This window comes from Dysidea avara, chromosome 13 (genome assembly GCF_963678975.1).
Source record: "Dysidea avara chromosome 13, odDysAvar1.4, whole genome shotgun sequence".
NCBI classification, from domain to species: domain Eukaryota; kingdom Metazoa; phylum Porifera; class Demospongiae; order Dictyoceratida; family Dysideidae; genus Dysidea; species Dysidea avara.
The window spans coordinates 2,830,942-2,857,265 of NC_089284.1; the positions used below are offsets into that span (position 1 = coordinate 2,830,942).

The 26,324-nt window shown below is 36.2% G+C and overlaps 2 protein-coding genes across 2 annotated transcripts; both read right to left on the bottom strand.

Annotated features, from left to right (window-relative positions):
* Positions 1 to 1,403: 1,403 nt before the first annotated feature.
* Positions 1,404 to 13,235, bottom strand: LOC136243333 (glycine N-acyltransferase-like protein 3). The gene is made up of 5 exons (XM_066034856.1): positions 13,011 to 13,235; positions 6,371 to 6,496; positions 5,102 to 5,198; positions 2,294 to 2,423; positions 1,404 to 1,931 (listed from the first exon to the last, which is right to left on the bottom strand). The coding sequence occupies exons 1-5, from the start codon at positions 13,173 to 13,175 to the stop codon at positions 1,508 to 1,510; spliced, it is 942 nt and encodes a 313-aa protein (XP_065890928.1). The 5' UTR covers positions 13,176 to 13,235; the 3' UTR covers positions 1,404 to 1,507.
* Positions 13,236 to 17,072: 3,837 nt separating this feature from the next.
* Positions 17,073 to 19,798, bottom strand: LOC136243204 (uncharacterized). Its single transcript, XM_066034723.1, has 5 exons — positions 19,640 to 19,798; positions 19,314 to 19,439; positions 18,946 to 19,042; positions 18,728 to 18,872; positions 17,073 to 17,713 (listed from the first exon to the last, which is right to left on the bottom strand). Exons 1-5 carry the CDS (start codon positions 19,793 to 19,795, stop codon positions 17,278 to 17,280), a joined length of 960 nt encoding a protein of 319 aa, XP_065890795.1. The 5' UTR covers positions 19,796 to 19,798; the 3' UTR covers positions 17,073 to 17,277.
* Positions 19,799 to 26,324: the final 6,526 nt, after the last annotated feature.

Below are 26,324 nucleotides of genomic sequence, written 5' to 3' on the forward strand. Positions count from 1 at the left end.
CTGCTCCATACATTATCTGTGAATGCTATCCCACTAGGGACCTGTGAAAAGGCTAAAGCCTGTGAATACAGGGAGTCATAAACATGTAACTAAAAGTAAAACATTGAAGAATGCATTATCTCTGATGTTTTGCTGCATGCAATAAAAGTGAAAGCTAATCTCTCTTCATTTCCATCTACACGATTAATTGTTTACTGCACTTAGAGAAGAAAAAAACAATATAGCTCTTGGTGCATACAAAATCATCAATGTTTGTTAAATGCACACATGCACCAATTGTATACAGATCAAGCATGAGGTATATTTTCTTTTCCAGTCAAGTATATACTAGCTATATGCTAGAACATATTTACCACAAAAGCATAATCATTGGACAGCTTCCAAGAGGACACAGGGAATATCTTTCCCTAGGAGCTCACACCTGTCTGTGCATGTGGCTGCTTTGTTGTCAGCACCACTAAACAAACTAAAATATCAACACAAATTTGCACAGTAGTATATACTGGATCAAACAAAATATTCTCAAATGTAAAATAAATGACTCCCACACACTACATATCATTAAGCATTTGTGTTAAACGACTATTAGATTCTTTCACACATTGTGTAACATACACCTCTACTTTCTTTATAGTGTATTGCTATCATTCATTGTAAGTGTATACATGTATGGGTGCATGCCAAGCAGCATGTTTCAGTTTTGAACATATTGATATAGCTAGCTCAGCCTCACTTGTACTGCAGGTGCTATGTCTGCTGTATAGGAGCTATAAAAATATGTAGTTTGTACCTCAGCTATATAATACTGCTGTATCTGTTGTAGCAATCCCTAGCTCACAAACCTTCTAGTTCCAGGCTAAAAGACCAATGCACAAATTCCCCAAGATACATGTGCAAACCATTATTAAGCATAATACTTTACTGCACATGCCATGCAGTATTAATCATATAGCAAGACATGCAATATAGCAGATTCAGCATGGGGACAAATTCACTAGCACATTATGTATCACTATAACACATATATAATGTATATAGGTTAGTTTTGATAAAGTTCGAACAAAGTTATTTCCCCTACACTCTATATAGATCCAAAGACATAATATGCACAATTCTTAAAGCTATATATTGATAAAAATTTGGTGACTTATATAGAACAACCCACATATCTATACATGCTACCCTACAATTACACTTTAACACCTGACATCATGTACTAGCTGCATTTTTCACTCTCAGTTGCTAGCTGGATGCGTGCAAATTTTCCCTTACTGCTTCACAATTATGAGAAACCATGGCCTTTCAAATGCCATCCCATACCAGCTACATGCACTTTCTACTTTCAGTACATCACACATTATCACACATTAAAGCAAATTAAAGGTATGTAGAGATTTTTTCTGTGTGTATACTATGCCATGCATAATACGACTCATGTCAGTATACTTCCATAGAATGAATTTTCAAACACAATAAACTTAAGTATATGAAACTCTCTTGAATAGGCCTAGTAATTATAACGTTTCCCAGTTATACTATCTCTATCAATACTATCAGCAGCAAGTTTCATCACCCTTCTAAACATCTCATCAACAGGACTACCATCTTCATGTCTCCGAGTGACCGGAATGATCCCCTGCTCTAACAGCTGTGCAAAAAGATTTCTGCTAACTACAAAACTTAATCCTTCACGACGGTACTCCGGCATTGTGTATAAGTGTATGGCAATTCCAAAGTCACCATACACTCCCCAAGCAACTGGATAAGAAGGGTCTGACTTCTTGAATACTCCAGTACACGTGTACACATTAACAAGATGCTTGAAATATTTTCTAAGAACAGTAACATCTGAACTAATTCCTGTCCAGTAGTTTGCAATGAAATCAGAGTGATCCGGTGTGAGGTTATCAACAAAGTACTTAGAATCTAACCTATACGGGGAATTGGGGGATTCAGTGTTGTATGATATTATCAAGAGTTTATAACATATTTACGATACATGGATGTACATTGTACAATGGTAGTTGTGTTGTAGTGTAGTATTTTGCCACCAACAGGAAATAGGTATTTAACACAGATACATTGCCATTTTACTTAAAGTACTTTCATAATCATCAGGGGTGTATCCAGGGGTTCAGAAACCTCTTTTGGAATTTTACAAAGCACTTGGAACATTGAGGAATTTGAAGTCAGTTTGGATCTACCATGTAATGGAGCACCGACTCTGGTAGAACTGTCATCGTGTCCTCTCGTTGCATACATTTCTATGTACATTCATAACACAGACACATACTTTGTGGGAAAATCTTTAACTTGGTCTAAATAGTATATCTTGAGTGGATGGTTTGGAAGAGCCTTTTGCCAGCTTGGGAATATTGTCTTGGCTACATTGTCAAGATGTTTGTTGGTCACTGAATCAATTGCTATAAAGCAAAGAGGATATAACATAAAATGTTCATTTGTAAAATATTTTGTGCATTTATAGCTTTTAATTAGTCCATTTAATTTTCATGAACTAGGTAGGGTACCCACTATAAAATTTTCAGTTATGCACAGAGTAATGATAAATTGATGATGGTAAGAGGTTGGATGGCATGTTCTGAATTCCTTGGCAGTGTTGGGAGTAACGCGCTACTTATGTAACGCGTTACGTAATATTATTACTTTTGTGGTAACAAAGTAATATAACGAAATACGCTATAAAAACAGGTAATATAACTCAAGTTACTCTACTTGCAAATGTAATGCGTTACCTAAGTAATATAGTTACTGTAACGAATCTAATATTACGTAATATTATTACTAAAAGTAACGAAGTTACTAATCTCGTTAGTAACCCACTGAGTAACGCCTAGCCACAACGAAGTAATGAAGCCTACTAAATGAGGCTTATTCACCAGCTACTTACTTATATCAAGACTTGCACATTGTCCAACAACGCAATCGTGTCACGTGATATGGTGGTAGTTTCACACGTGACAGCTTAAGGCTATGGACACAAAGTAATATAATATGTAATATTATTACAGTTACTTTATTTTATGGGTAATATGTAACTGTAACTAAATAGTTCAGCTGCAAGTAATATGTAATATGTAACTAGTTACTTTTACAAAGTAACTTGCCCAACACTGTTCCTTGGTGGCTGGGGTTGCCCCTCCAGGAATTTACCTGTTCTGATAATTCTATTTTTTTTGTTTCATCTAATGTGTCTACTTCTACCAGTGGTGCCAGGCTGCCAGCCAGCTGGCGGAAGTATTCTCCCTGAGTCAAGACCCTGGGTGCTTGAGGATCTCATGTATGTTTTTTTTTGGTGCAGTGGAGGAGTTCCTGAGACTGGAGATAATAGAGCTATACACTTTTTGATGCAGAAAGTTTCAATATATGGATACAATGTGGGATTACTGCATCCATTATGGCAACCATTTGGTATTAATTTGCAAGAGATGAACTACTAGCTGATGCAGTTTTCAACTACCTGGTTAATAATTGTGCTAATGGTCTAATGTGATTCAATAAAAAAAGCAGTTCAGTACTCTAATAGAGCAGTCATGCATGCATTCTAATAAAGATGCATTTGAAAGCATGACATAAATGTATAACAAAGGTAAGGCTTTCATAGAAGGAACTTAGCCCCTTCTCTTGTCAATGTTAAAGGCAGTTAGCTGCCTGGCTACTCTACAATAGTGTAGCTCAAATAAAACAGTTAATGCATGCACCTGAGAGTATGTGACATCTAATCAAATTCCTAAACCTAAGCCCACAGCATTATCACAAGAAAACCACTAACTTATAAGCAATTCTAAAGGTGAAATATATGTAGTAGCTGCAACATAGATTGACCACATTACTGGTTGCAACATTATTTGTTTACCACTTCTGTAAGCTATTTTGATTGCAAATATCTGTCAGCTTCGGGAGGAAGAGCTAGCCCTGGAAATTTCACTTATACTTTAAAATTTACTACAACATTTTTGTTGTGCCCATGTCAGTACTGGCCCACATGTGTGTATGTAAACTTTAGAATTGCTATACTTATAGAGACTGGTGATGTTTCATACAGCAGCAGATCTATAGGATGTTTAAAAATGTGTTTTTGAAACTTTACCAGAATGTATTATAACTAAGGAATAAAAAAAGGTCTGGGCAGAAATTTCTGAGATTGTAGAAGCTCTAATATTGAATTTTAGGCTACTTTTAGTATAAAACTACAGTTATGAAATAAAAACTTGTCCTAAACTGCATTGTTGATTACTCTATTAGAGTAGTTACTGGACTCTTCTATTAGAAACCTTTAATGAAAAGTTTACAATGGATATTATAGTGCAATTGCTGAAATGTATTCAATCTGTTTGCTATATGGTTAATTGCCAACACAGCAATAATATAGCTGCTGAGCTACTACTATAAGCTCATGGGATTTGCCTGAAATCTCAGAAATCCATTTAGATCTGTCACTGCATGATGATTATTCAATAAAAGTTGTTACCAAACACAATCTCAGAGGCTATCAATGTAGACCCACTTAAATCAAGTATGCTTCACACAAACACTGCATATGAAATATCGACCACAGTAGCACTTTTCTTGACCCCTTCACTTGACATTTTGTTGCTGTATGGTATACACACCCTTCTTAGCCCCCCCCCCCCCCCCCCCCCCCCGACTATAAATTTCAATGCTATACCCCTCTGAGGAAAAATATCCAACAACTACCCTTGATGCATAAACCTGAAACTTCCCCTTCTGAAAATTTTTTGATCTACTACTCCTATAGTAAACGCACATGGTTACTACATACATCAATTTTGTGCATTGAATTTTATGGATTCTACAAACAACAAAAGATTTCTAGATTACAGAAGCCATACAAAACGGAGTACAATGGTCCTCCATTATCTGACAATTCAAACATTATTAATATATGACTGTTCGATTACAGTATTTGGTTAAGGTGTGCCTTCTATTTAAGTATTCGAACAGGGATCTGCAAAAATAAATAAATGGGCTTTGTTTACACGTGCAAACTTTTCGATGATCTGAATGCACTCAGGGCCCAATGGGGCTGGATAATAGAGGAAGTACTATATATACCTCATACCTATTATCATTGCTCCTTCTTGTAATACTTTTGATTCATGTAGGAAATCACCAAATTCCTCTTCTGAGTCCGACAAGAGCTGTAATCTACAGTACCGCTACATCATACAACACAAGTATCTTCACTAAAACATTCTGTGCTTATACCATTAACAATCCATACCAAAAAAAAGCTGTGAAAAAGGGTGCAGCCTTCTAAAATAGCCAGGGTTTTAAAAAGATGTAACAATGTTAATAACAGCATCACCATGTTAAACCTGCTTTACACTATTACCCATATTTTGACTACCATCTTTCAATTTCACAACTTTAATCCTGGCTATTTTGAAGGTGGCCTTTCTATAGCTTGACTGTTGTAATTGTAAGTCCCAAAGCCAGGCATTGGGACTCACTTTTAAGCTGTGTTTTCTTCTTTACAAAGCATAATAGTGATTACAGAAGATCATACATATATAGTAACACTATATCATTCTTTAATTTTAATGGAACATGTTACTACAGTGCTTACATTTATAATAGCAGAATATTCTAGGAAAATCCATTACTATAATAGTTGGACTGTAATAGATTGCCAAGTTGAGTTTTTTATTTATTTAAGCAATTTGAATGACTGGTAGCATTGGCTCAGTTACTGTAGTTAGGCTCTTTAAATGTGGAGCCCTTTAGTTTGAATCCAGCAAAAAATGTTACATACATGTGAAAGACTGTCTATTAGAAAACTTTGATTGCAACTTTGCTGTTTTTGCCTTGAAAACTATTGACCTATGTATTGACTTCTCAACATATACTCTGTAGGAATGACAAGTACATGCACTGACAACCAGATATTGCCTTGTGATTCATTAAAAACTACTCAAAAATGTATGTAAATTGCTAGTTACTAATCTGATCTAGGCTATTGTGCTATAATACAGTCTTATCACTCACCACATATGAAGGAAGTTGATAAAGCATACAGAAACTATGGAATTTCAAAAGTGTTGCAAATAACTTAAGAACAGTAAAAGTTAAGGTTTGAAAAAGAGTGAAGAAAATAAGACGAACTTTGAAGGTAAAATAAAATAGTTAGGTCTCAAATTTGAATGGACAGTGTCCCACAACAAGAGATAAAATTAATATAATATGTTTCATTGAGCTATGAATGTGTGAAAACTGCATTTTTTGGTTTTTGGTCTGTCCCATGCGACCCTATGCCAGTTTTTCTAGGCTGCACAACACACTATTATTATAATTATAGTCCATGCAAGTATATAATTAAGCCATTGCTTACTTTGTTTCTGGTTGGTGTGTTGGTTTGACGTTGGAGTATTGCAGTACAACTGAAGTTTGGCCACTTGTTAGTCAGTATAGTTGGTTGATCCTTTCCCCTCAACTTGCAAAGTGCAATGTTCTGAAACTGAGCAAATATACATGGCACATGTGGTTACAGTATGTATATAGTCAGGTACTATCACTTGTACAATACACAAAAGAAAAACATTTTCTAGTGTTACCATAAACTTTAACAAAAGTTTTCTATTATAAGTTTGTTAATTGATAGTGGTATAGCATATAGTTATGGCTCTGGGTGTTAAATATTTCACAAATTTGTAATAACTTTTTTTGAAGCATTTTGGGTACATTTAGGCTTACCCAAGGCACCTTATGAGGCTGATTTTCAGTTAATAAATTTTTGTGGGAAAGTACAAACCTTCAATAGCATGGGTAGCACCCAGCAGTGAAATTTGCGATAAATGCCATGAGCGAAAATGGGTATTCGCCTCGTGAAATTTCCATTTTAATGCAACAAGAGTCAATAGTTTTAAATGGAATTGATAGTTTTGACATATCAAATTGTAGAATATTCTCCATATTGATTTTTTCAGAACCAGTAATGGCTAGGCACTATGTAGCTTCTTGCTTGATCACAAGATAACTAAGAAGAATTACAACAAAACATGGTTGCGCTATTACAACACTAAAATGTTTATGACATTGACTGCTATATTAGAGTTGATATTTGCTGAAAAGCTGATCAAATTTGTGTTGCCAATATGACACTACAAACATATAATAAGCCGAAATATATGTAAATAAAATGAAGTCCTCAGGTACATGTGACCAAAATATGAAAAAATTACAGAACTTAACATTGGCACAGATTACAGACATTGGATTGGAAACTAGTCGTGTAATACCCAAAAATATTTCAAACTAGCCTCAAAGTACGGTACATCCTATGCATTAATGACTTCTCTCAAGTAATACAAGTACCTAATCAAGGTGATCCATTGGCTGACTTTCTTTAAGAAAAACCTTAGGCTTATGGGCTCCCCACCCCTGTACTTTTAATTTTGCTGACTGCACCAAGTAAAACCAAAACAAACCCATCCAATTTATAACTTCTTAACATGTAATGTGAGGTTAAGTGTTTTACAGTTTATGGCATCCAGTGTAGAACATTAAAGGAATGTTTACGCAGATTAATTTACTAAGCATTACGAGCCTGGAGTTTAAGTTGCCAAGTCAAAGAACATTATTTCTCTCTCCTACTATTTGTTAGAGTTACAATGGTTTTTTAAAACCTAGCTGTAGGTAAAGAGTTGTGAGTTTCCAATTCCACATAATGTAGTCTACAATCGATCATGCTGGGTAGAATTAAGGCAGTAGAAAATCAAGGGGTGACACACAGGCACTTGCTGTAGTTCAATCTATGACTGGTCAAATGTAACGTCAGTGGTCAAGGCCACAAAATTAGTGCTACATTCAACAATAGAGATGAAGAATTTAAAACCCACAATCGGTAAGTATAAATGTTCATCACAAAGTTAAAGGTCAAGAACTTGCAACAAAGGTACCAAGTTGCTTCAGGGTATGGAAAAAAATTTTTGAAGCATTATAGGCTACTATACTAGTAGTGAGATCAAATGGTTTTTTGATAGCTATAGCATCTTGTAGAGTTCAAAAAATGCTACAGTTTAATGTAATCATAGGTTTGCCACACTTGTTTTTGTAATTGCAAAACAAACAAATGAGCAATTCCTTAAACATCCCTATTGTGCTCCATTGGTAGCCATGGCACAAAACAAAATGATGTATGTGTGATAACATCACTTAATATTGTCAAAAAGCATAGCATCACCAATAAAGCTACTTAAGTTAAACCATTCTATCCATGAGCTGGAACACTTTCTAAGTGACGAACTATGAAATTTGACTCCAGTACAAAGAACTTATGTTGGGAACTGAAGCATACACTTTTCTGCTGTGATCATGAAAAAACTCACCAAAAGAGCTCACCGTTACCAGGTCAACACTATGAAATCAATGAATCTACTGCCTAGACCATCTACAGAATGTACAGCTCAAATGACATTGTGCTACTTTTTAAAATAGCACAATGTCATAAGTCAGCGAGAAAAAAATTTCCAAGGGTTTTGACCTCGCTACAAATAGTATGCAGACTTGATTAAATGTTTCTTTCTCATCCCCCATCCACATCATTCTCACCTCAAAATTCATTACTGCCAGGGCCACTGAGAGAAATTAGGGAGCCTGGGAAAAATTAAGAATGTGGGGCCCTATAACTGACACCTTAGCACATGAAGCATAGGGCATGCTTCCTCCCCAGGAAATTTTTAAACTCTGAGATTGAACACAAGAGTGATTTATCACAGTGTAATGTTTACTTGACTGTTGTATTAGGCTGACTGCTCTATTAGGGTATCTTGAGCTTGAATTAAAACTCTACTATACATACCACCTACGAAATTTGTAAACATACACCCTATGTAACACCATTTTTACATGGACTCCCAAAAGTGGGTTCAACCTGGGTTGAATAACCCACATTCAACCCAGTTTCTGTTCACAAGCAATCATCACATGATGGTATTTATTGAGTGATAATTGTTTTCTAAGTATAGTAACTGTTAAAATCAGTCTATCACCCTTTTCATATGGTCACTTTAAACCCCCACATTCAACCCGGGTTAATGTGTTCATATGATCACCTTAACCAGGTTGAACCCGGGTTGAACCTTGAAGTCATAACCGAGTTCAACTCTACAAAGCAGTAGGGTTGAACTCTGGGTTGAACTCAGATTATGGCTTCAGTTAAAATATGCGTAGCTCAAATTTCATTAAAATAGCATAGTAAAAATCACCACTTTGGGCCACTAGAAATAGTTGGAACCAAGAATGGATGATAGGGCACACAGAAGCAACATGTCCAAGAACAGAATCATCACATGCATGATTACAACTATCCTTAAATGTAACGTAAAGAAATTAACTATGGCTGTGCTGATAGCCAATGAATAGCTCTAACAGATGGTGTTGGTTGTAAGTAGTTAAAATATTTGGTGTAGGAAATACTATTCGTTGTTTAAGAATATTGTATAGTTTGTCCGAGAACACAATTTTCAAGTTGCAACTTTAATCCACTCTAGCAAGACAACCAAACAAAATTTTTGGCTCAAATTTGGAATTTTAGTTAGGCTTTATGTGAAGTATTTCCACACCAATTTTCATATGATTCAGGTTAGTAGTTTACAAGAATGAGCTGATTAGCTCCTGTCTGAGATTTGAGGTGGTGACACACCCACATATTTCCTATCACAGCCACTTGCAGATGAGATGGAAAGAAATAAATTATGGTTCTGCTGATAACCAATGAATAGCCCTAAGTGTAATCCTGGGCGATACTGAAAATAATGCTATTTGATATATTGACAAGCTTATATTCACAATAATTATTAAATATTGAGTATAATTAGATTTGTCAAGCAGTGAGACTAGTGACATTACATAACACATTATTGCATCATATTATATCATAGAATGTGAAATGGTGCCAGACAACAGCCCATAATCGAATTGCCTTTTCTTGTAGATATATAGCAAATGCAAAAAACATGACTGCTAGCCAGATTTAATTTGGCAATATAGGCGATATTGGCGATTATATTGTCTAGACGATATTATTTTGGCTCTATAACTTACCTCAATACAATATATTGCGTAGTTCAATATCGTGATATTGCCAATATATTGAAATATTGCCCAGCTCTATCTAAGTGATGGTGTTGGTAGTAAGTTATCAAAGCAATTGATGTAAGATTACTGGTGGGTGTCCGAGAATACATGAAATTTGTCCGAGAATACAGGATTTCGAGCAGCAACTTTTATCCGGTCTAGTACAACATCCAAATAAGATTTTAGGCCCAAACTTGGAAGTCCGGTTGGGCTTTATGCAAGGTATATATCCACACCAGTTTTCACATAATTCTGTTTAGCAGTTTACAAGAATGAATGTCCGAGTATACATGGTGTCTGAGAATAGATAGCTTACTCTAAGGCCAGGCTATTTTGATCACTTGTTTCTCACCCACGAAAGTTTGCATGTGGGACAGAGCTCATTTTTTGTTAAAGAAACTGCTTCAAAATGCTGTTAGCTAACTGTATAGATATCGCCCATTAAATGGTTAATAGAGGCCATGAAGTGGCATACACACGCATGCCATGTCCCTGGAGGGTCTTGCTGATTAAAAATAAATAATAACTTTTCAAGCAAATCCATAGAATTTAATGTGTTTTCACATATGTTTCTTAATCTCAAGACCGATCCATTATAAGCTCACTTATTTAAAAAGCATGAGATAGATAATTGATGGCTTCCGTGCAATTTGAATACAATGTCGTAATTTAGTCTCGCGTGGCCAGATTTCTTTTTCTTAGCATGGTGCTTATTGATTAGAAGTTTTGAGCAGGCACTTATAATTCTAATCGATAAGCACCATGCTGAGAAAAGGAGGTCTGGTCACACAAGACTAGTCGTATTCCAAGAACAGATCCAAAATTACAATAAAATTCTAGGAAATACTTGAAGTTGTTGAAATAGCATGGAGTATCATTATTTTAAGCCACCAGAAAAGCTGAAGCCAAGAAGAAATGAAACACCATTTAAGTTGGTTGCATACCCAAACATTTCCAATCACAACTATCCATAAACGTGATGGAAAGAAATAAACCATGGTTCTATTTATAACCTATGAATAGCTCTGATGGATAGTGAGTGGTTAAATTAATTGGTCTAAGAATGAATGATGTTTGCCAGAGGATGCAGAATTTTGAACTGCAACTTTAATCCACTCTAGCAAGACAACCAAAGAAGCTTTTGGCTCAAATTTGGAGGTTTAGTTAGGCTTTATGTGAAATAATTACAAACCAATTTTCATATGATTCGGTTTAGTAGTTTACAAGAATGAGCTAATTAACTCCTGCTCAAAATTAGAGGAGGTGAAACACCCACATATTTCCTATCATAGCCACCTGCAGATGAGATGGAAAAAAATAAATTATGTTTCTGCTGATAGCCAATGAATAGCCCTAAGTGATGGTGCTGGTAGTAAGTTATCAAAGCATTTGATGTAGGATTACTGGCGGGTGCCCGAGAATATATGGAATTTGTCCAAGAATACAGGATTTTGAGCAGCAACTTTGATCCGATCTAGTACAACAACCAAATAAGATTTTAAACTAAAACTTGGAAATCTAGTTAGGCTTTATGCAACATATATCCACACCAATTTTCACATAATCCATTTAGCAGTTTACGAGAATGAGTGTCCGAGTATACATGGTGTCCAAAAATACATAGCTTCTCTACTTACAGTGCATGTCAACATGGCACCCCTTGCAAAGTAGCACAAAGTGGCTCCAAATTTATGATGGGTGTGTATATAAGTATTCGAAGTGTATATTTAGCCGGTCACCGGTCATGGTGCAAATATTTATTTAGCCGATCGTTTGTTGTATAAACATTAGGAAGTGTCACCTATAACTCAAGTATCAAACACACTAGTTGTATGAAGGTAAGTTTTTGGGTGAGTTCGAGACGAGCTAGGGTTGAAGTAAGCAAAGCGAGCGTCCTGGTGAAGCCGGACCAACCCTAGCTCGTCTCGAACTCACCCAAAAACTTACCTTTATACAGACACTGAAAGTCATCATTATGTTTAACAGGCAAACATCAGGTTAGCATTAGGGTTAGGGTTGGGCTGTTTCTTCTTCACTGGTATGGGTTAGACTATATAGTATTTTATATTTGTAACATTTAAATAGTATAAAAACAAGAGAAGTAGCCAGCAAGAACTGGTGGTAGCTACATAGGGCTGGGAGATTATATCGATTATGGGATTAATCGTGATTGTGTCTGAACATCGTGATGTTGATATGTACTATATGAACATCGTGATGTTGTGACATCACATGTAAATAAATTCAAAATGGTGACACATACTATTGTGGAAGTGCTTGATCTGGAAAACAAGCCTACACTTCTGAGACTGTTCATTGTATGAGTAAATCTTACTACTGAAAAGTTTACCTGTTACAAACCGTTGAATTTCTAAGGACACTATTATTCAGGATACTGTTTGTATTGAACTATAACTGGTCTGATCAGTTGTACACAATTTCACCTTGTTTTGTAATTTATACAAATGTGCATATATGATAATTTGATGCATGTAAAGATATAACATCGTGATTGTTATCATAATCATGATATGTTGCATTCTACAATCGTGAAGGTAGTAAAATTTCACAATTGCTCAGCCCTAGTGGTACAGTGTGGGTACTCCAAACCTGGATATGTGGGTTCTAGCCTTGGTCACAACACACTTCGTTTCTTATACCTTTTTGTGTCACGACTTTTCTAAGTTTTTTATTAAAATAGCAATGACCGGCTAAATATCAACAGCCATAAGTATTATATCCATCACGTGATACCAAGGGTGATACCGCGATCTTCCAGGGTCTTCATGCATCCACATGATCCACAATAGATTTATAACCCAATGGGGTTAGTATCTGCAGATACTAATCATAATACCGTATATGACTAGTGAGTGTGGCACTACAATACTTACCACATACGCCCGAGAATCAAAGCGTTTTAAAGAGTCACGGTATTCATCCAGCTCTTTATCTGATACGTTGTGAACCCATCGCCTTGTACCTCGCGGATGACAATAATGGCTTTCTGATTGTACACTAGTACTGATCTTCATGAGCCTTCGTGTACACCTCAACATGTCAGTCGTCGCAGAGCGGTATGATTCTTAATTAACAGGGGCGGAGGCCAAGCTTTAAAAATGCTTGTTGGAGTATCTTGTTTTGATTGATTGATTGTGTACTGGGGAAAGCTGATGTTAATAATACTTTTATATCACAGCATTCATTAATTGACTAGTGCCTATAACCTTGTATGCGTCAACCATGTATATACGTATTGCACAACACTTTATTAAAAGAAACTTGAAGAGTTAGGACATTCTAATAGATGGAGGTATACATACATGGGCTACTGCATGGTACTGCTCCTCCAAGAGGATTTGCCTGCAGTACACTGTGCTTTGAAGCACATTACACTCCCTTTTGAGTATTGGTTACTTCCAACAAGTAATGCATGCAGTGGGTAGCTCAGCTAGTTCTGTAATTTTAACAGTGTGGTTTTTAGTCTTAATATAATCAAGAGTCCATAATAGTGGTTAATTAGAGTCCATAGAGTCCATAGAGTCCAACATGAAATATTTTTTTAATGTAATCAAGAGTCCATGAGTGCTATGGGCTCTTGAATATTAATCTATTGTCTATACATAGCAACAAATGTAAACAAGTGATTCTCTACTAGTCTACTGCATGCTTCTTACATGCATGCATCATGGAGCATTTGATATGGTTGACAGCATTTCTTGGAATATGCTTATGGTTTCTCATTAAAATGAAGCGTGCAATTCCACGAATTCGTAATTTCTATAGTATTTATTAGTTGTTTAACACAACACATATAGATGCAAAGTGGCAGTGAGATACTAAATCTAACTATTAATGTACTATCATGCACTATAACATCAATTTGACATGCAGTTAAACTTGAGTCTCTTTTTTTTTAATTTATTTTTTAGATATATATTAATGCTTGAAGGTCTGTAGGACACCTGGTCCTACAGCCTGCTCAAAGACTTTACCTACTTAAGGTGTGTTTGAAAAGGAGAAAAAATCCATGACTGGACCTAGGTAGCCTCGAACCTGCAGCCATCCGATTCACGCTCGAACGCTTACAGGAGTCTACCAGGTGGTCAGGATGTTTTCTCCTTGTTATTTTTCATGTACTTATATCCATAGGAATTCTAGAGAGTAACTCATTATCTCTAAGTACCCCAAGTAGAACCAAATGGACACTAGTTTATTTATTAATGCTTTACAGCACAAGTGCTGAAGGTCTGTAGGACACCTGGTCCATTATTGCATGTTCAATTTGCAACACTAGTTTGCAAATTCCTTCAATATGCCTTTCTGGCCATGTAGCTATACATATTCAATCTGACTGGTATATATATATATGTACTGTAGAGTGCACATAATTATAAATATGTATTATGGTCGTCCATTATAGTAAAGTGTTGTAAGAAAGTGAGCTTAATGTTACCATGGCAGAGCTTTTAGACAAAACACTATAGATGATCATATAGGTTTAACATATAGTTATCTCTATAAATGAATGTGGCAAAGGGACCCAAAAGAGCAAGTGATTAATCATGCACAATGACTTATAGACAAAGTCACATCCATCACCACTAAGGAAGTAAACAGGAGCTATTAGTCCATTGTATATCCTGACCATCCTGGCATGACCTCTTAATACCTTGAGCAATCAAAGCAACCTCATCCACTATTTCAGTTGTTTAACTTAACCAAACCACAATGATGTATTCAGGGGCGGATCTATAGGATTTATAAAAGGAGAGGGTTAACTCAAGGTACTAATCTCTTGGGTGGAGGTATGGAAGCATGCTAGAACTAGGGGGGTCTGGGGGCATGCCCCCCCCCCCCCCCCCCAGGAAATGTTTGAAAAATAGATGCAATTTGGAGACATTTCCAAATAAAATTCCTATTTCTGCCTGTAGATATTTTATATACTGCCTTTATATTATACAGGCATGGCTCTCTGAAGCATTTTGTTAATGGAAAAGTTTGGGTAGGTACAGACAACCAAGCACATGATGCACCCTCTCACAATTGCACAACAATAGGTGCATGCTAGAATAATAATGTTGAAAATTTTGAAATTTGAATGATACGAGATTGAATCTGAGAGAATTTTCAATGGAAATTGTGTACCTGAATTAGGTATTGCCATACATATTAACTACACAAGTAGATGAATCAAGCCTTTTAAACAGACCAATGCACTTCATTGTATGTATAGGGGCAGGCAGATTTGGAAAAATTCCATAACAGAATCAACTATATTCTTCCAGTGAATGTTCTATTAGAGTAGTTAGATGACTGCTCTATTAGAGTATCTCGATCTTGTACACCTCCCGGTTCTTGTTGCATAAATTTTAGCATAAATCCACTGATAATACCTTGAAAAGATGTTTATAAGGTGGTTTTATGAGTATTTATATATTAGTGATCATATAATTATGTTAAGACAAACTGGATCCACCCCTGCATCCATAGCCAATTGCAAAATGCCCAACCAAAAATTGAATCTGTAAGAGCACATTAATGGAGAGTTTTGAGTTTCTGACATCAAATCTGCTGTTAAACAAGAAAACCCTTATACAAGGCTGAATATTGAATTTTTAAAAATCTAATTTTTAGTTCTCTGCACTTGCCTTATCTATGCATTATCTTTCTGTATCACTTTGATATTCAGATACCATAAAACTCTGATGTGACACGCTTATACTACTGTATACTGAAGAGGATATCCAATATGGCTGCACAGTATAGATTTAACCATGCCCCCTAATGGTCTAGCTGTACCGGCTGTACTTATATACAGTAATGATGATTGAACATGGTGACAATATCCATTAATGATTATTGGTCTAGCTGTACTGATAATGATAGCACGCATGGTGAATATAATTCATGGTGACTACGCCCTTTACATATCCTGTAGTCAGTAGGCCAGAGGCTCACTTGAGATACTCTAATAAAGCAGTTACCCTAATATAACAGCCATGTATGATATTCTATAGTCATGCATAGCTAGTATAATAAAAAGTAAACAAATTGGTATATAATGTAAATATTACTAAGTTAAAATGAAGTATGGATCCAAGTGATAAAAAGCAAAGAAACAAGAGTGAATGACAATATTAGTTACAACTTAACTCAATGGAAAAATCCCTACTTTGGCATGAGCAAAATACAAAATATGCCAAAGTAGCTAGAGATGTATGATCATTGTACATACTACTTGTTATATATACTACTTTTATTACTTGGATCCCTACTGCATTGCGCACGCATGTGTGTGTGTGTGTGTGTGTGTGTGTGTGTGTGTGTGTGTGTGTGTGTGTTGTGAGGCAGTATAGTCAAGTGGTAGAGTGTATCAGCCTGGTAATCGAAAGATTCTGATGCTAAATTGTTGTTGTTGCTTCCTTGAGTAAGAACCTTTACTCCCATTGCTCCACTCTACCCAACTGCATAATGAGGACCTATTGGCCTGGTGGCCTGGTGTCAGCTGGGAAAGCAAGCCCACCCAGCTGTAACATCAATGGGTAATAGGTGTTACTGCATGGGAAAGCAATTTTTGTGGCCTCTATAAGCAAGGCGACAGTCCTTCTGTGGGTTACTAACTAACTAATTCTTTGTCTGCGCAAGACTCAAGTGCCTGAGTGGTACACAGAAATCTCAGTGCTGATTCAATGGGCAGCAATAGCTGTGTTTGACACAGCTGCCAAAGGTTTTGCTTTGATTTTGGGTGCATGAGTGTAACGCGCAGTATAAAGTTTAACATATTAGCAATTCCCATTAACCATAACATCGATCAACACAGTCCAAATTCCATTTTTATTACCACTGTCCATTTTAGCTATCACTACGTTTTCTAGGTCCTACAATGGAGTCATAGAGTCTGTAGCCCATGCAATGTCATGTATAGCTATGATCATGGTTTGCTGTGGGTTGTATAGAATTAGTATAACACATACATGGCTGCACATCAAAAGTTACATATATAGCAACTTTTAATATTTTAAATGTATAAACCGTAACATATTCAAAATGGCATTGAATAAATACAAAATCACTTAAATCAGTTACATAAATATAATTATATCAATTTGTATATCACTAAAAGTATGTACAAAACTACAATAGCACTTTGCCTATAGGCTAATCTAACCAGCGGCATTTACCAGTAGCACTGTCCCTCCAAGCACGATCAACACTATAATGCATTATGTGCTTTGTGAACTTTGTCTCTGATAAAACACCATATATGTAATGGTCCAGAACTGGAATAATTTTTTGTTGCACCAGTTGAGTGAAGAGGAATTTACCAAGTACTGAAACCAGTCCTTTTCCTCTATGTTCAGGGATTATGCACATATGGATTGCTTTTCCCAAGTCACCATATAATGTCCATGCTATTGGGTTGGAGGGATCTGATCTCTTGAAGATCCCGGCAGTTAGGTCATACAAACTAATAATGTGCTGAAAATATTTCTCAATAATGGTGGGGTCTTCATTGATTCTCTTATAGTAGCTTCCAACAAGTCCAGCATGATCAGGTGTGAGTTTATCAACAAAATATTCATTATCATCCAACCTACGTATAAACATATAATAAGAATAATATGTACACATACACGCACATGTACACACAAACACCCACACAAACACCCACACAAACACCCACACAAACACCCACACAAACACCCACACAAACACCCACACAGATATATGTTACAAGTAGCTAGTGGATCACAGGGGAAAGAACATAGAAAGCAGAAGTATAGTAATACAATATTGTGGTTCTCTGCATGTATGCATTCATTGGATTGGATCATTGGAGTCGTATTTGTTTATTACTGATTTTACCGACTCTCACATGGAAATATCTAGTAAAGTTGTCATATTCTACTGTTCTGATTAGCCATACTGTCCCACTGAAGCTTTACTTCAATTGTTTGGTATAGTTAAACTCCAGCAGCTAGTTGCATATTTAATATAACACTATATAGTTATATAACATTTTTGACACCAGCATTGTTCATTAATGCAAACATGTGAAAGTAAACTTGATACACACATGCACGCACGCACGCATGCACACACACACACACACACACATACACACACGCACACGCACGCACACACACACACACACACACGCACACACGCACACACACACACACACACACACACACACACTTATAATTGTGCCCTGGTAACAAAACGATGGCTTTATTAGCTTTAGAGTATAAATATTCTATCAGAGCTGTTAGTCTAAAAATAGCTTTTTGCTTGACATTTTCTCACTACAGGAATAGAATGAAAGTTACAATATTTGAGCTGCTCAGGACAAGCGGACAAGTTATATAGTATTTAGGACATCACTGAGACTGCAGAATTGCTGTGAAACAGAATGAAAGAGTACTATAGTAACAGTTATACATGCTACATTATAATTCTGACAGAGCAATTATTTGGTATTTATAGTGGCTAGATACTTGCACAGCAAACCATATGATGGTTAAATTGGTATGCAATGTATTAACTTTAATTGTCATCATGTGACATGCAGGTTGTGTACACTGACTGCCGGTATACATACACATACCCAGAAACATTCATCCTTGTTGGCATATCTTCAACTGTGCCTGATAAATAAAACAACTTTAGTGGATAATTTGACGTCTTTTGCCATCTAGGAAACATGTTCTTAGCGACATTGTCAAGATGTGTATTTGTCACAGAATCAATCCCTGTTGAAAAACAATAGAAAAAATAGATAACTTTACCGGTATACTAAGGCTATATAATTTATTTACACTTCACCTGCTATTAGGGCTCCCTCCTGTAGCACTTTTGAATCATGTAAGAAGTCAGCAAATTTCTCCTCTGAATCCGACAATAGCAATAGTCTAGAGGACCACTATGTGGTACATATACACCATAAGTAAAAGACCATCACATACACTTAGCTGCATGCATGCATCCATTACATCATGTAACATGCATGCATGTACTGATGTACAGTATCATATATAGACAGAGCTGTGACTTGAAAACTGTGTGCAAAATACATGCAGCTGGTACAGAAATACGTCAGTATGATTTTTAAAAAGCTTAGACAAAGTCAATACTATCCCACACAGGCCGTACTACATTACACAATGCTTATGGTTGTGTCATGTTATGCATACCTGACTGCTGCTTGGAAAACATGGTGTGTTGATCTTAATTGCAGTACAGCTGAAGTGTGGCCACTTGTCAGTCAGTATTGTTGGCTGACCTTTTCCTTTCATCTTGCACATTGCAATGTTTTGGAGCTGTAACATGTACAGTTGATTATATGAAATGAATGTGTACAAATATTGAGAAACAATATATTTAGAAGGGCCGCTGTATGCATACATTCTGCTATTATGTTACAATAACTGCTGCAAAATGACACTGTAAATGACATAGATTCTGGCTAGCAGGACTAGGTAGCTACATGTATACAGTACGTATGTGACAAATAGTTTACTGGGTATGCTCGAGAATCAAAGTGCTTCATCCAATCACAATAATCAGTTAGCTCTTCATCAGCCACGGTATGCACCATTCGATTGGTCCTTTGAAAATAACATGTTAACCGAAAACCAGTCCTTGTAAATTTCATTGCCATCTTGAACTCGTACATGCCAAGCAGGGTTTATTATATATAATTCCAATAGATTCTTACATATTTATATGCACTTGGAAAGGAAACGTAACTGCAACATGGAAATGAGTTAAGCTGACAACATGGAGATGAGTTAAGCCTAATGTATGTATTAGAAAACCTATTGCAGGGGCGTCAGAGTAAAAGCGAAAGGGAATGTCTCCCCCCATCCCAGACATTTTTGAGAAGCAAATTTTGGGCTGTAGCTAGCACTGTGTGTGAGGTGCTAGTTAGCTCAGCTACCTGACAAGTGTTTAATGACATAACTGGACACTGCCAAAAAGCACCTCCATAATACTGTTTAACTCTTAAAGCTTATCATTTGAGTTTAGATAAACTGTAAGGAATGATTCCAAAATAGCCACTAAGAGAAACACAGCAAAGTTGAATATACGATAACTATTTTTAGAGGTACCTAACATGTAAAAAGTTGACTTGAAGCTGTTTTGAGTAAAAAAACAAGTTAGATATGTGTTGTTTCTGTCAATTGTTGCCATTAAATATTTGCTATTATTGCATGCTTACTACTTTTGGTTTTGGCTTCATCAAATTTGAAAGCCTTTTAATTTCCATCCAAAAGGTGGTGAGGCTCTGGCCTCACTGGTCACACCTACTCTGACATCCTTGTATTGTGATGATTTCATCAATTTAAGGAAATCAATTACCACCCCCATGCAGCTATCAAATCCACCTCATTTCACATCTGTATGTACTTTAACTTCTAAACAAGTGCGCATGCAAGATTGGGGATTAATTGTAACTCAGTAATAGGTGACTTAGTGCCCACAAGGGTAACTTCAGCACAATTGTTATGCCCTAGCTTTGACAATTGGGAAGTCTGACATGTTCATTGTCTCTGTCAGCACCGCTTTCTACAGTTTGTATATGGCCTCAACTTTTATGTGCTGGCAGTTAATCATGCGCATGTACTGTTTGGCATGTTGGGACTAAACTACATGTAGCTATAGCTAGCTATTGCTTTACAGCAAGAAGAGCATCTTATATATTGGCCAAACCTGAAAGCCAGTATATGTATATACGTAGCTAATATAAAATGTAAGTGTCATCCTTCAGTATCCCTTCCCATGACAGCATTGTTATATAGTATGAGATAAAGTATTATTATTTGATCTCAGTCACAAGTGACAATCAAACTCCATGCATGAAGCAAGTATGTAGTATGTAGCTACTCAAATCTGATTGGCTGGATGGTTGTAGCTAAGGACATGCCGTGTCAGTGCTTCAGACTCTGACTGGCCCTATAACTCTTTAGCCATGACAATTTAAACTAATTTTCCTTATCATCCAGCTTTATATGTAATTTATTACAAATGACATTCATGAGGGCTCCTATAGGCTAATATTGATTCAGCAATAGGTGTTTAGAAAGGTTCATACGAATTGGGCTTTTTTGTCCGCTCAATTAACAGTAATGCAAAAAGTGACACTAAGCCACCTGACTATATATTGAGAGTCAACAGAGTGGTTCACCTGTCCTGCATGTCCATCAGCATACACTGATTCACTCCACCATTTCTATTAAAATTGTTATTGTTTGTAACCACCTAAGTCACTCATAGCTGCTGTATGGTGCACATACCTTGCATGTATCTCTTTTACAGCTACCTCAAGACTACTTTATGCAATAATGTGAATTGTTTTATGATTTATGATTAAAGCCGGGAGACTACATCAGCTCAAAAGAGCTGCTATACTACAACCAAACACTATAGAATAGATTCATATCTTCACTCATTCTTCCCATCAGCTATAAAGACTCTGTAACAACTTACCTAATGACTTCATCACCTGCTCAAGTTTAGAACAATTTAAATTTGTTGATTAATTGTACCATTTCTGTGCTTGTATACTCTTGTAAGAGGTTTTGCACAGTAAACAATAATAATTAAAGTTTTCGAGTTAATTGCTTCCAAACAGCTAGTCTATATATTATTTTAATTTCCAGTTAAGTCTCAATCTTTTCCACAATTTTTCATATTTGGTTAAAATTTCAATCTCATATATCATAAAAAATTTCCTGGGGGAGCATGCCCTCAGGCCATGTTATTGTTATTACTACTATCGTTTTTTGTCAAATAACTATAAGGGTTGCATAGAAGGCTGCATACGCATGGGCCTGAAAATGTGCTCAGTCCCCACGAGTACAAACTCAACAACAGAACAAAAGATACAAGCACACACTTATCCAAAGCAACACAAATAAATAGTATACAATAACAAATGAATACAAAGCAACAGTTAAAATGAAAGCATCATGCATGAAAGTTTCATGTTGGATATCTACAAGATATTGTTGGGCAGGTAGCTAGCTATATCAGTGTTGTTCAAAAATGGTGAGTTAGCTAACAGTAAGGATTGATGGTGGATATAGAGAATTATAGTGCTACTGGATTTGATGGATGCCTGTTTAGCTATCGTAGAGAATATCATGAAGAGGAAATTGATGATTGATGATTTAAGATGTTATGTAATAGGTTGACAGATAGTGAAAAAGATTTGCCTCTGATGTAATGATGACCACTCCAACTGAAGACTTTGAACAGTACATCCTTGCAGATGGGATGATCAACTCCCACATATCCACCTGGCACACAGCCCTATATTAAACATTCTTCAACTGTTTGATGTCACCATGGGACAGATAATACATTTGTAGAAAGGACATGCATGTATACATGCAGAAAATGCCAAAGAATATTAAATTTTAAGGATATAGTTGCCTTTGCAGTAAACATGGTCTAATCATTTGAGATGCACGCCGGAGTTAATCTAAACGAGACAACAGTTTTGGTGAATAGTAGATAGTTATTCAGTCTGTAGTTAGCAGGAGGTGGTGAACACTTGTAGTTTTTGTGAGACCATTCAAAAACTTGAGACAAATCAGCCCATAGTAGATCTTAATCAGATGGTGCTGTCCTTCCTTTATATAGGACTATGTCATCTGCAAACATCAAAAAATCAATGAGCTGTGTGAATTATATAGAACGGTGAGTGTCATCAATGTATAACAAAAGCAATAGGATCAAGCACAGATCCTTGGGGGTACTTAAGAGTCCAGATAACACAAGCAGCTAGTTGGAAAATGAGCCATTCCTCTGAAATGAAGGCACAGTTATTGTAAAAGACCTCCCATAAACATTCAACAATTGGGAATGTGGTACAGAGTCCAAGACCGAAACAGTGTAAGCTGCACTCACCTTATTAGCTGGTTTAAAGTTGTCTTAAAGTCTCCAATATCTGTTTATTAGGTTAGATAATTCAAAGGCTGCAGCACAAGTTGCTGTAGACCTTCAGTGATGGTCACTATAAAGCTCTAATAACAATAAATACTTAGGTTTAAAGGAAGAAAATCCATCCCTCCTGGAGGAGACTGAGTGCGGCACTTGACTAGACATTGGGTGGCCGGGCTGCAGTTCAATCCTCATGATATTGGAGGGATTTTTTTCCCTTTCTTTGGCCCATTTTCTGTTTCACCTGCTGGTTTAAAATTGTCTTAAAGTCTACAGTACGTATATAGGTTAGGTAATTCAGGTTCAGTGCAGGTCACTGTAAAGCTGTAATAATAATATAAAAAAGAACCACTGGGTATGTCTTTCTGGTGAGTTCCTTATGAACTTCATCAACAAAAAAAATCAATGGAATTGATTAGATTAGGGTGTGATTCCAATGACTCTCGCAGTTTAGAAAAACTATTGCTATCTTTAACAGTAAAATTGAAAGAATTGGTAGCCTTGTCACTGTCCTCTGAGATTGGGAATGCAATGACAATGGCCGTTTATGGGATCAAAACTTCTTAGAACTAGTAAAATATAAATTACTCACATGACCCCGCTGTTGTGTCCTTCATGGCTTGAGGGCAAACCAGATTGCTAATGACTTTATACTTGGCTTTCAACAAATCATATTAGTGCTAAGTAGCTGAAGTAGCTAAACCACTACTTGATTTTAGCCTGCTTCCACTTGACGGTAGAGATGTGCAGAGGAAACTGCGAGAGAAACAGTGTTGCCTACACCATTATTATTATTATTATTTTCCATTACTGAACAACTTCAAAGGATACATACAGATCAAAACCAAATTATAAAAAAAACATATATTTAAATTGATTAAGAGATGGTGAACTTACAATGTCATCTGGTAATTTGAGTAAAGTGTGAGGAAGATAGGAATTATATGTTATTTTGTTGATTTATCATTAATTTGTAGAACAGTGACAGTTTAGCATGAGTACAACAAGATTCTAAGGTTTCCCAGCCAAGTGATTGTAAGAGATGGAAGACACTGATATAGGGACTATAATTATTTGTTATGTATCATGCAACACGGCGTCAGACCTTCTCGACACTTTGTATCAGGTAGGACTGCCATGGTGACCAGACTGTTGCTGCAATTCATACTGTGACCTTACTAATGCAAGGGACTTAGTCTCAGTTGTAGCTAACTTGATATTTTGTTGTAACATAGAGAGTTGCTAGCTTTTCTTGTAATTTGTTGAACGTGTTTGTTCAATTTAAATAAAATATATAGTAACACCAAAGTCAGTATTTGCAATGGGTGACAGTAGATAATGGAGTGTTAGAAAAATGATAGACATAATGATATTTGCATGGTGGGACTCTAGATATCCATAGAACAGTATATCAATATTAAGTTTCATTTACCAGGTGTAACACCATTCCAGAAGTGAATCAATGTCAGTATAGTATGTATGCTGATGGTGAGACCTCCCTTCTGTCCCTTCCACTGACATTATACCACACATGCCCTATCTTCATTATAGCTCATTGGAAACTATACAATTAAATCATGAGATCATAGAGCACAAAATACTTCAAAACAGATATGGTGTAAACATTATTTAATGCCAGTCATGTGTAGCAAATCTTGATCTGTCCCCTACCTTCTAGCCATAAAAAACAGTTTGTTTATCATATAGTTCTGCAAAGGCTAATGGACATGGCAAGCAACTATATTCATGAAATGCAATCAAGTGTTGAGGGGTAGGACTGAAGCATCCAACTTTAAGGTGTACTTCCTTGTCCTTCATGTCTGGTGTTGAGATGCGTCATATTAGTATACACTCGAGTGAAACGACTTACTCTCTGGTATATCCACAATGAAGTATATACTTGTTGGTTTAGCAGGTAAAGAATCATCATTGATGTGTTCAGTGTCGATTATTGTAATAGTATGATACGTCTCCATCTGGTGTTGAGTCAACATGCAAGTGTAGAGATTGGTGCTGATGTATACAATGACAATTATTACTAGTAGCTACTGTCAATTTTTCAATAACAACACAATAATAATATAGTGAATTAGAAAGACTATTCCACTCTGATACAGAACTGAGAATTTTGTCAGCATCATGTAATTTTAATTTTTGGTTGTTTATAGTATTGCAGTGCCTGCTAGTCTTCAGCTGGCAGAGCACACATTATTGGATAACTGTAGAACCAGACCTTCAGCACATGCTGCAAAGCCTTAAATAAAAAAAAAGATCATACATGCAGTGTGTGTGTACCTAGTGCATGAATTGTATCCATATTTGGGGTTGTTGACCTTGATCAGTCCAGGTATACCAAATTGTAAGAACCATGCATGCATCCATAAAAGCTGTGCAATAGCATCTATATTAGTGCTATTTATCTATACTAGTGTATATATATGAGTGTCAACTATTAGTTTGGCGTCCAGCCAATTCATGTTCAGGTGAATTTACGATCATTACATGTACAGGTTACGCACTTGAGGAGGTATACATTGTAGCTAAGACTATCTGTAAGTACAGTGTCTGTGCAGACACATAAGTTAGTATATTTTAGTTGGTTTGATCACTGAGGGTCATGGCCTAAGATAGGGAAGGATATAGTGTTATTTGATAATCAGTGGATAAATTATCTCCAACTCATCAGCCACCAGACTGAATTTTCTTTGCCATAATAAAAAAATTATACCGTACAACAGGAAATTTTGACAGAAGGAAAAGTTGACGAATCCACACTTCATCAGCTTTGATTACTTATATGTTGAAAATCATAGACCTGAACATCAAGATTTTCCAAAATTAAAAATTGATAAATTCCTGCAATTCGTCAGTTTTTTCTTTCGTCAAATTTCCTGTTGTACAGCAGATGCAATGCTATATGGTAAAAATTACACAGTGGGGATATGGTACATGCAGCTAATGTGATCAGTTCATTGTAATGATTCCTACTATTCATTTATTATTTATTAAGGCTTTACAGCACAAGTGCTGAGGGTCTATATATATATTATAGCTGATCCACATGTTTGTAAACTTTTTTGTAACATAATTCATTTGTAGCAAATTTCTGGAAAGCTGCATCAATCGAAAGAACAGTGCTGGACATATGAGGCTACAATTGTATGACAGGCACTATAGTAATGCAGAAACTTCCTCAGTTCAATACACAATTTAATGAATAGCAGCAATGACAATAACACAATAACAGTTCAACAGCA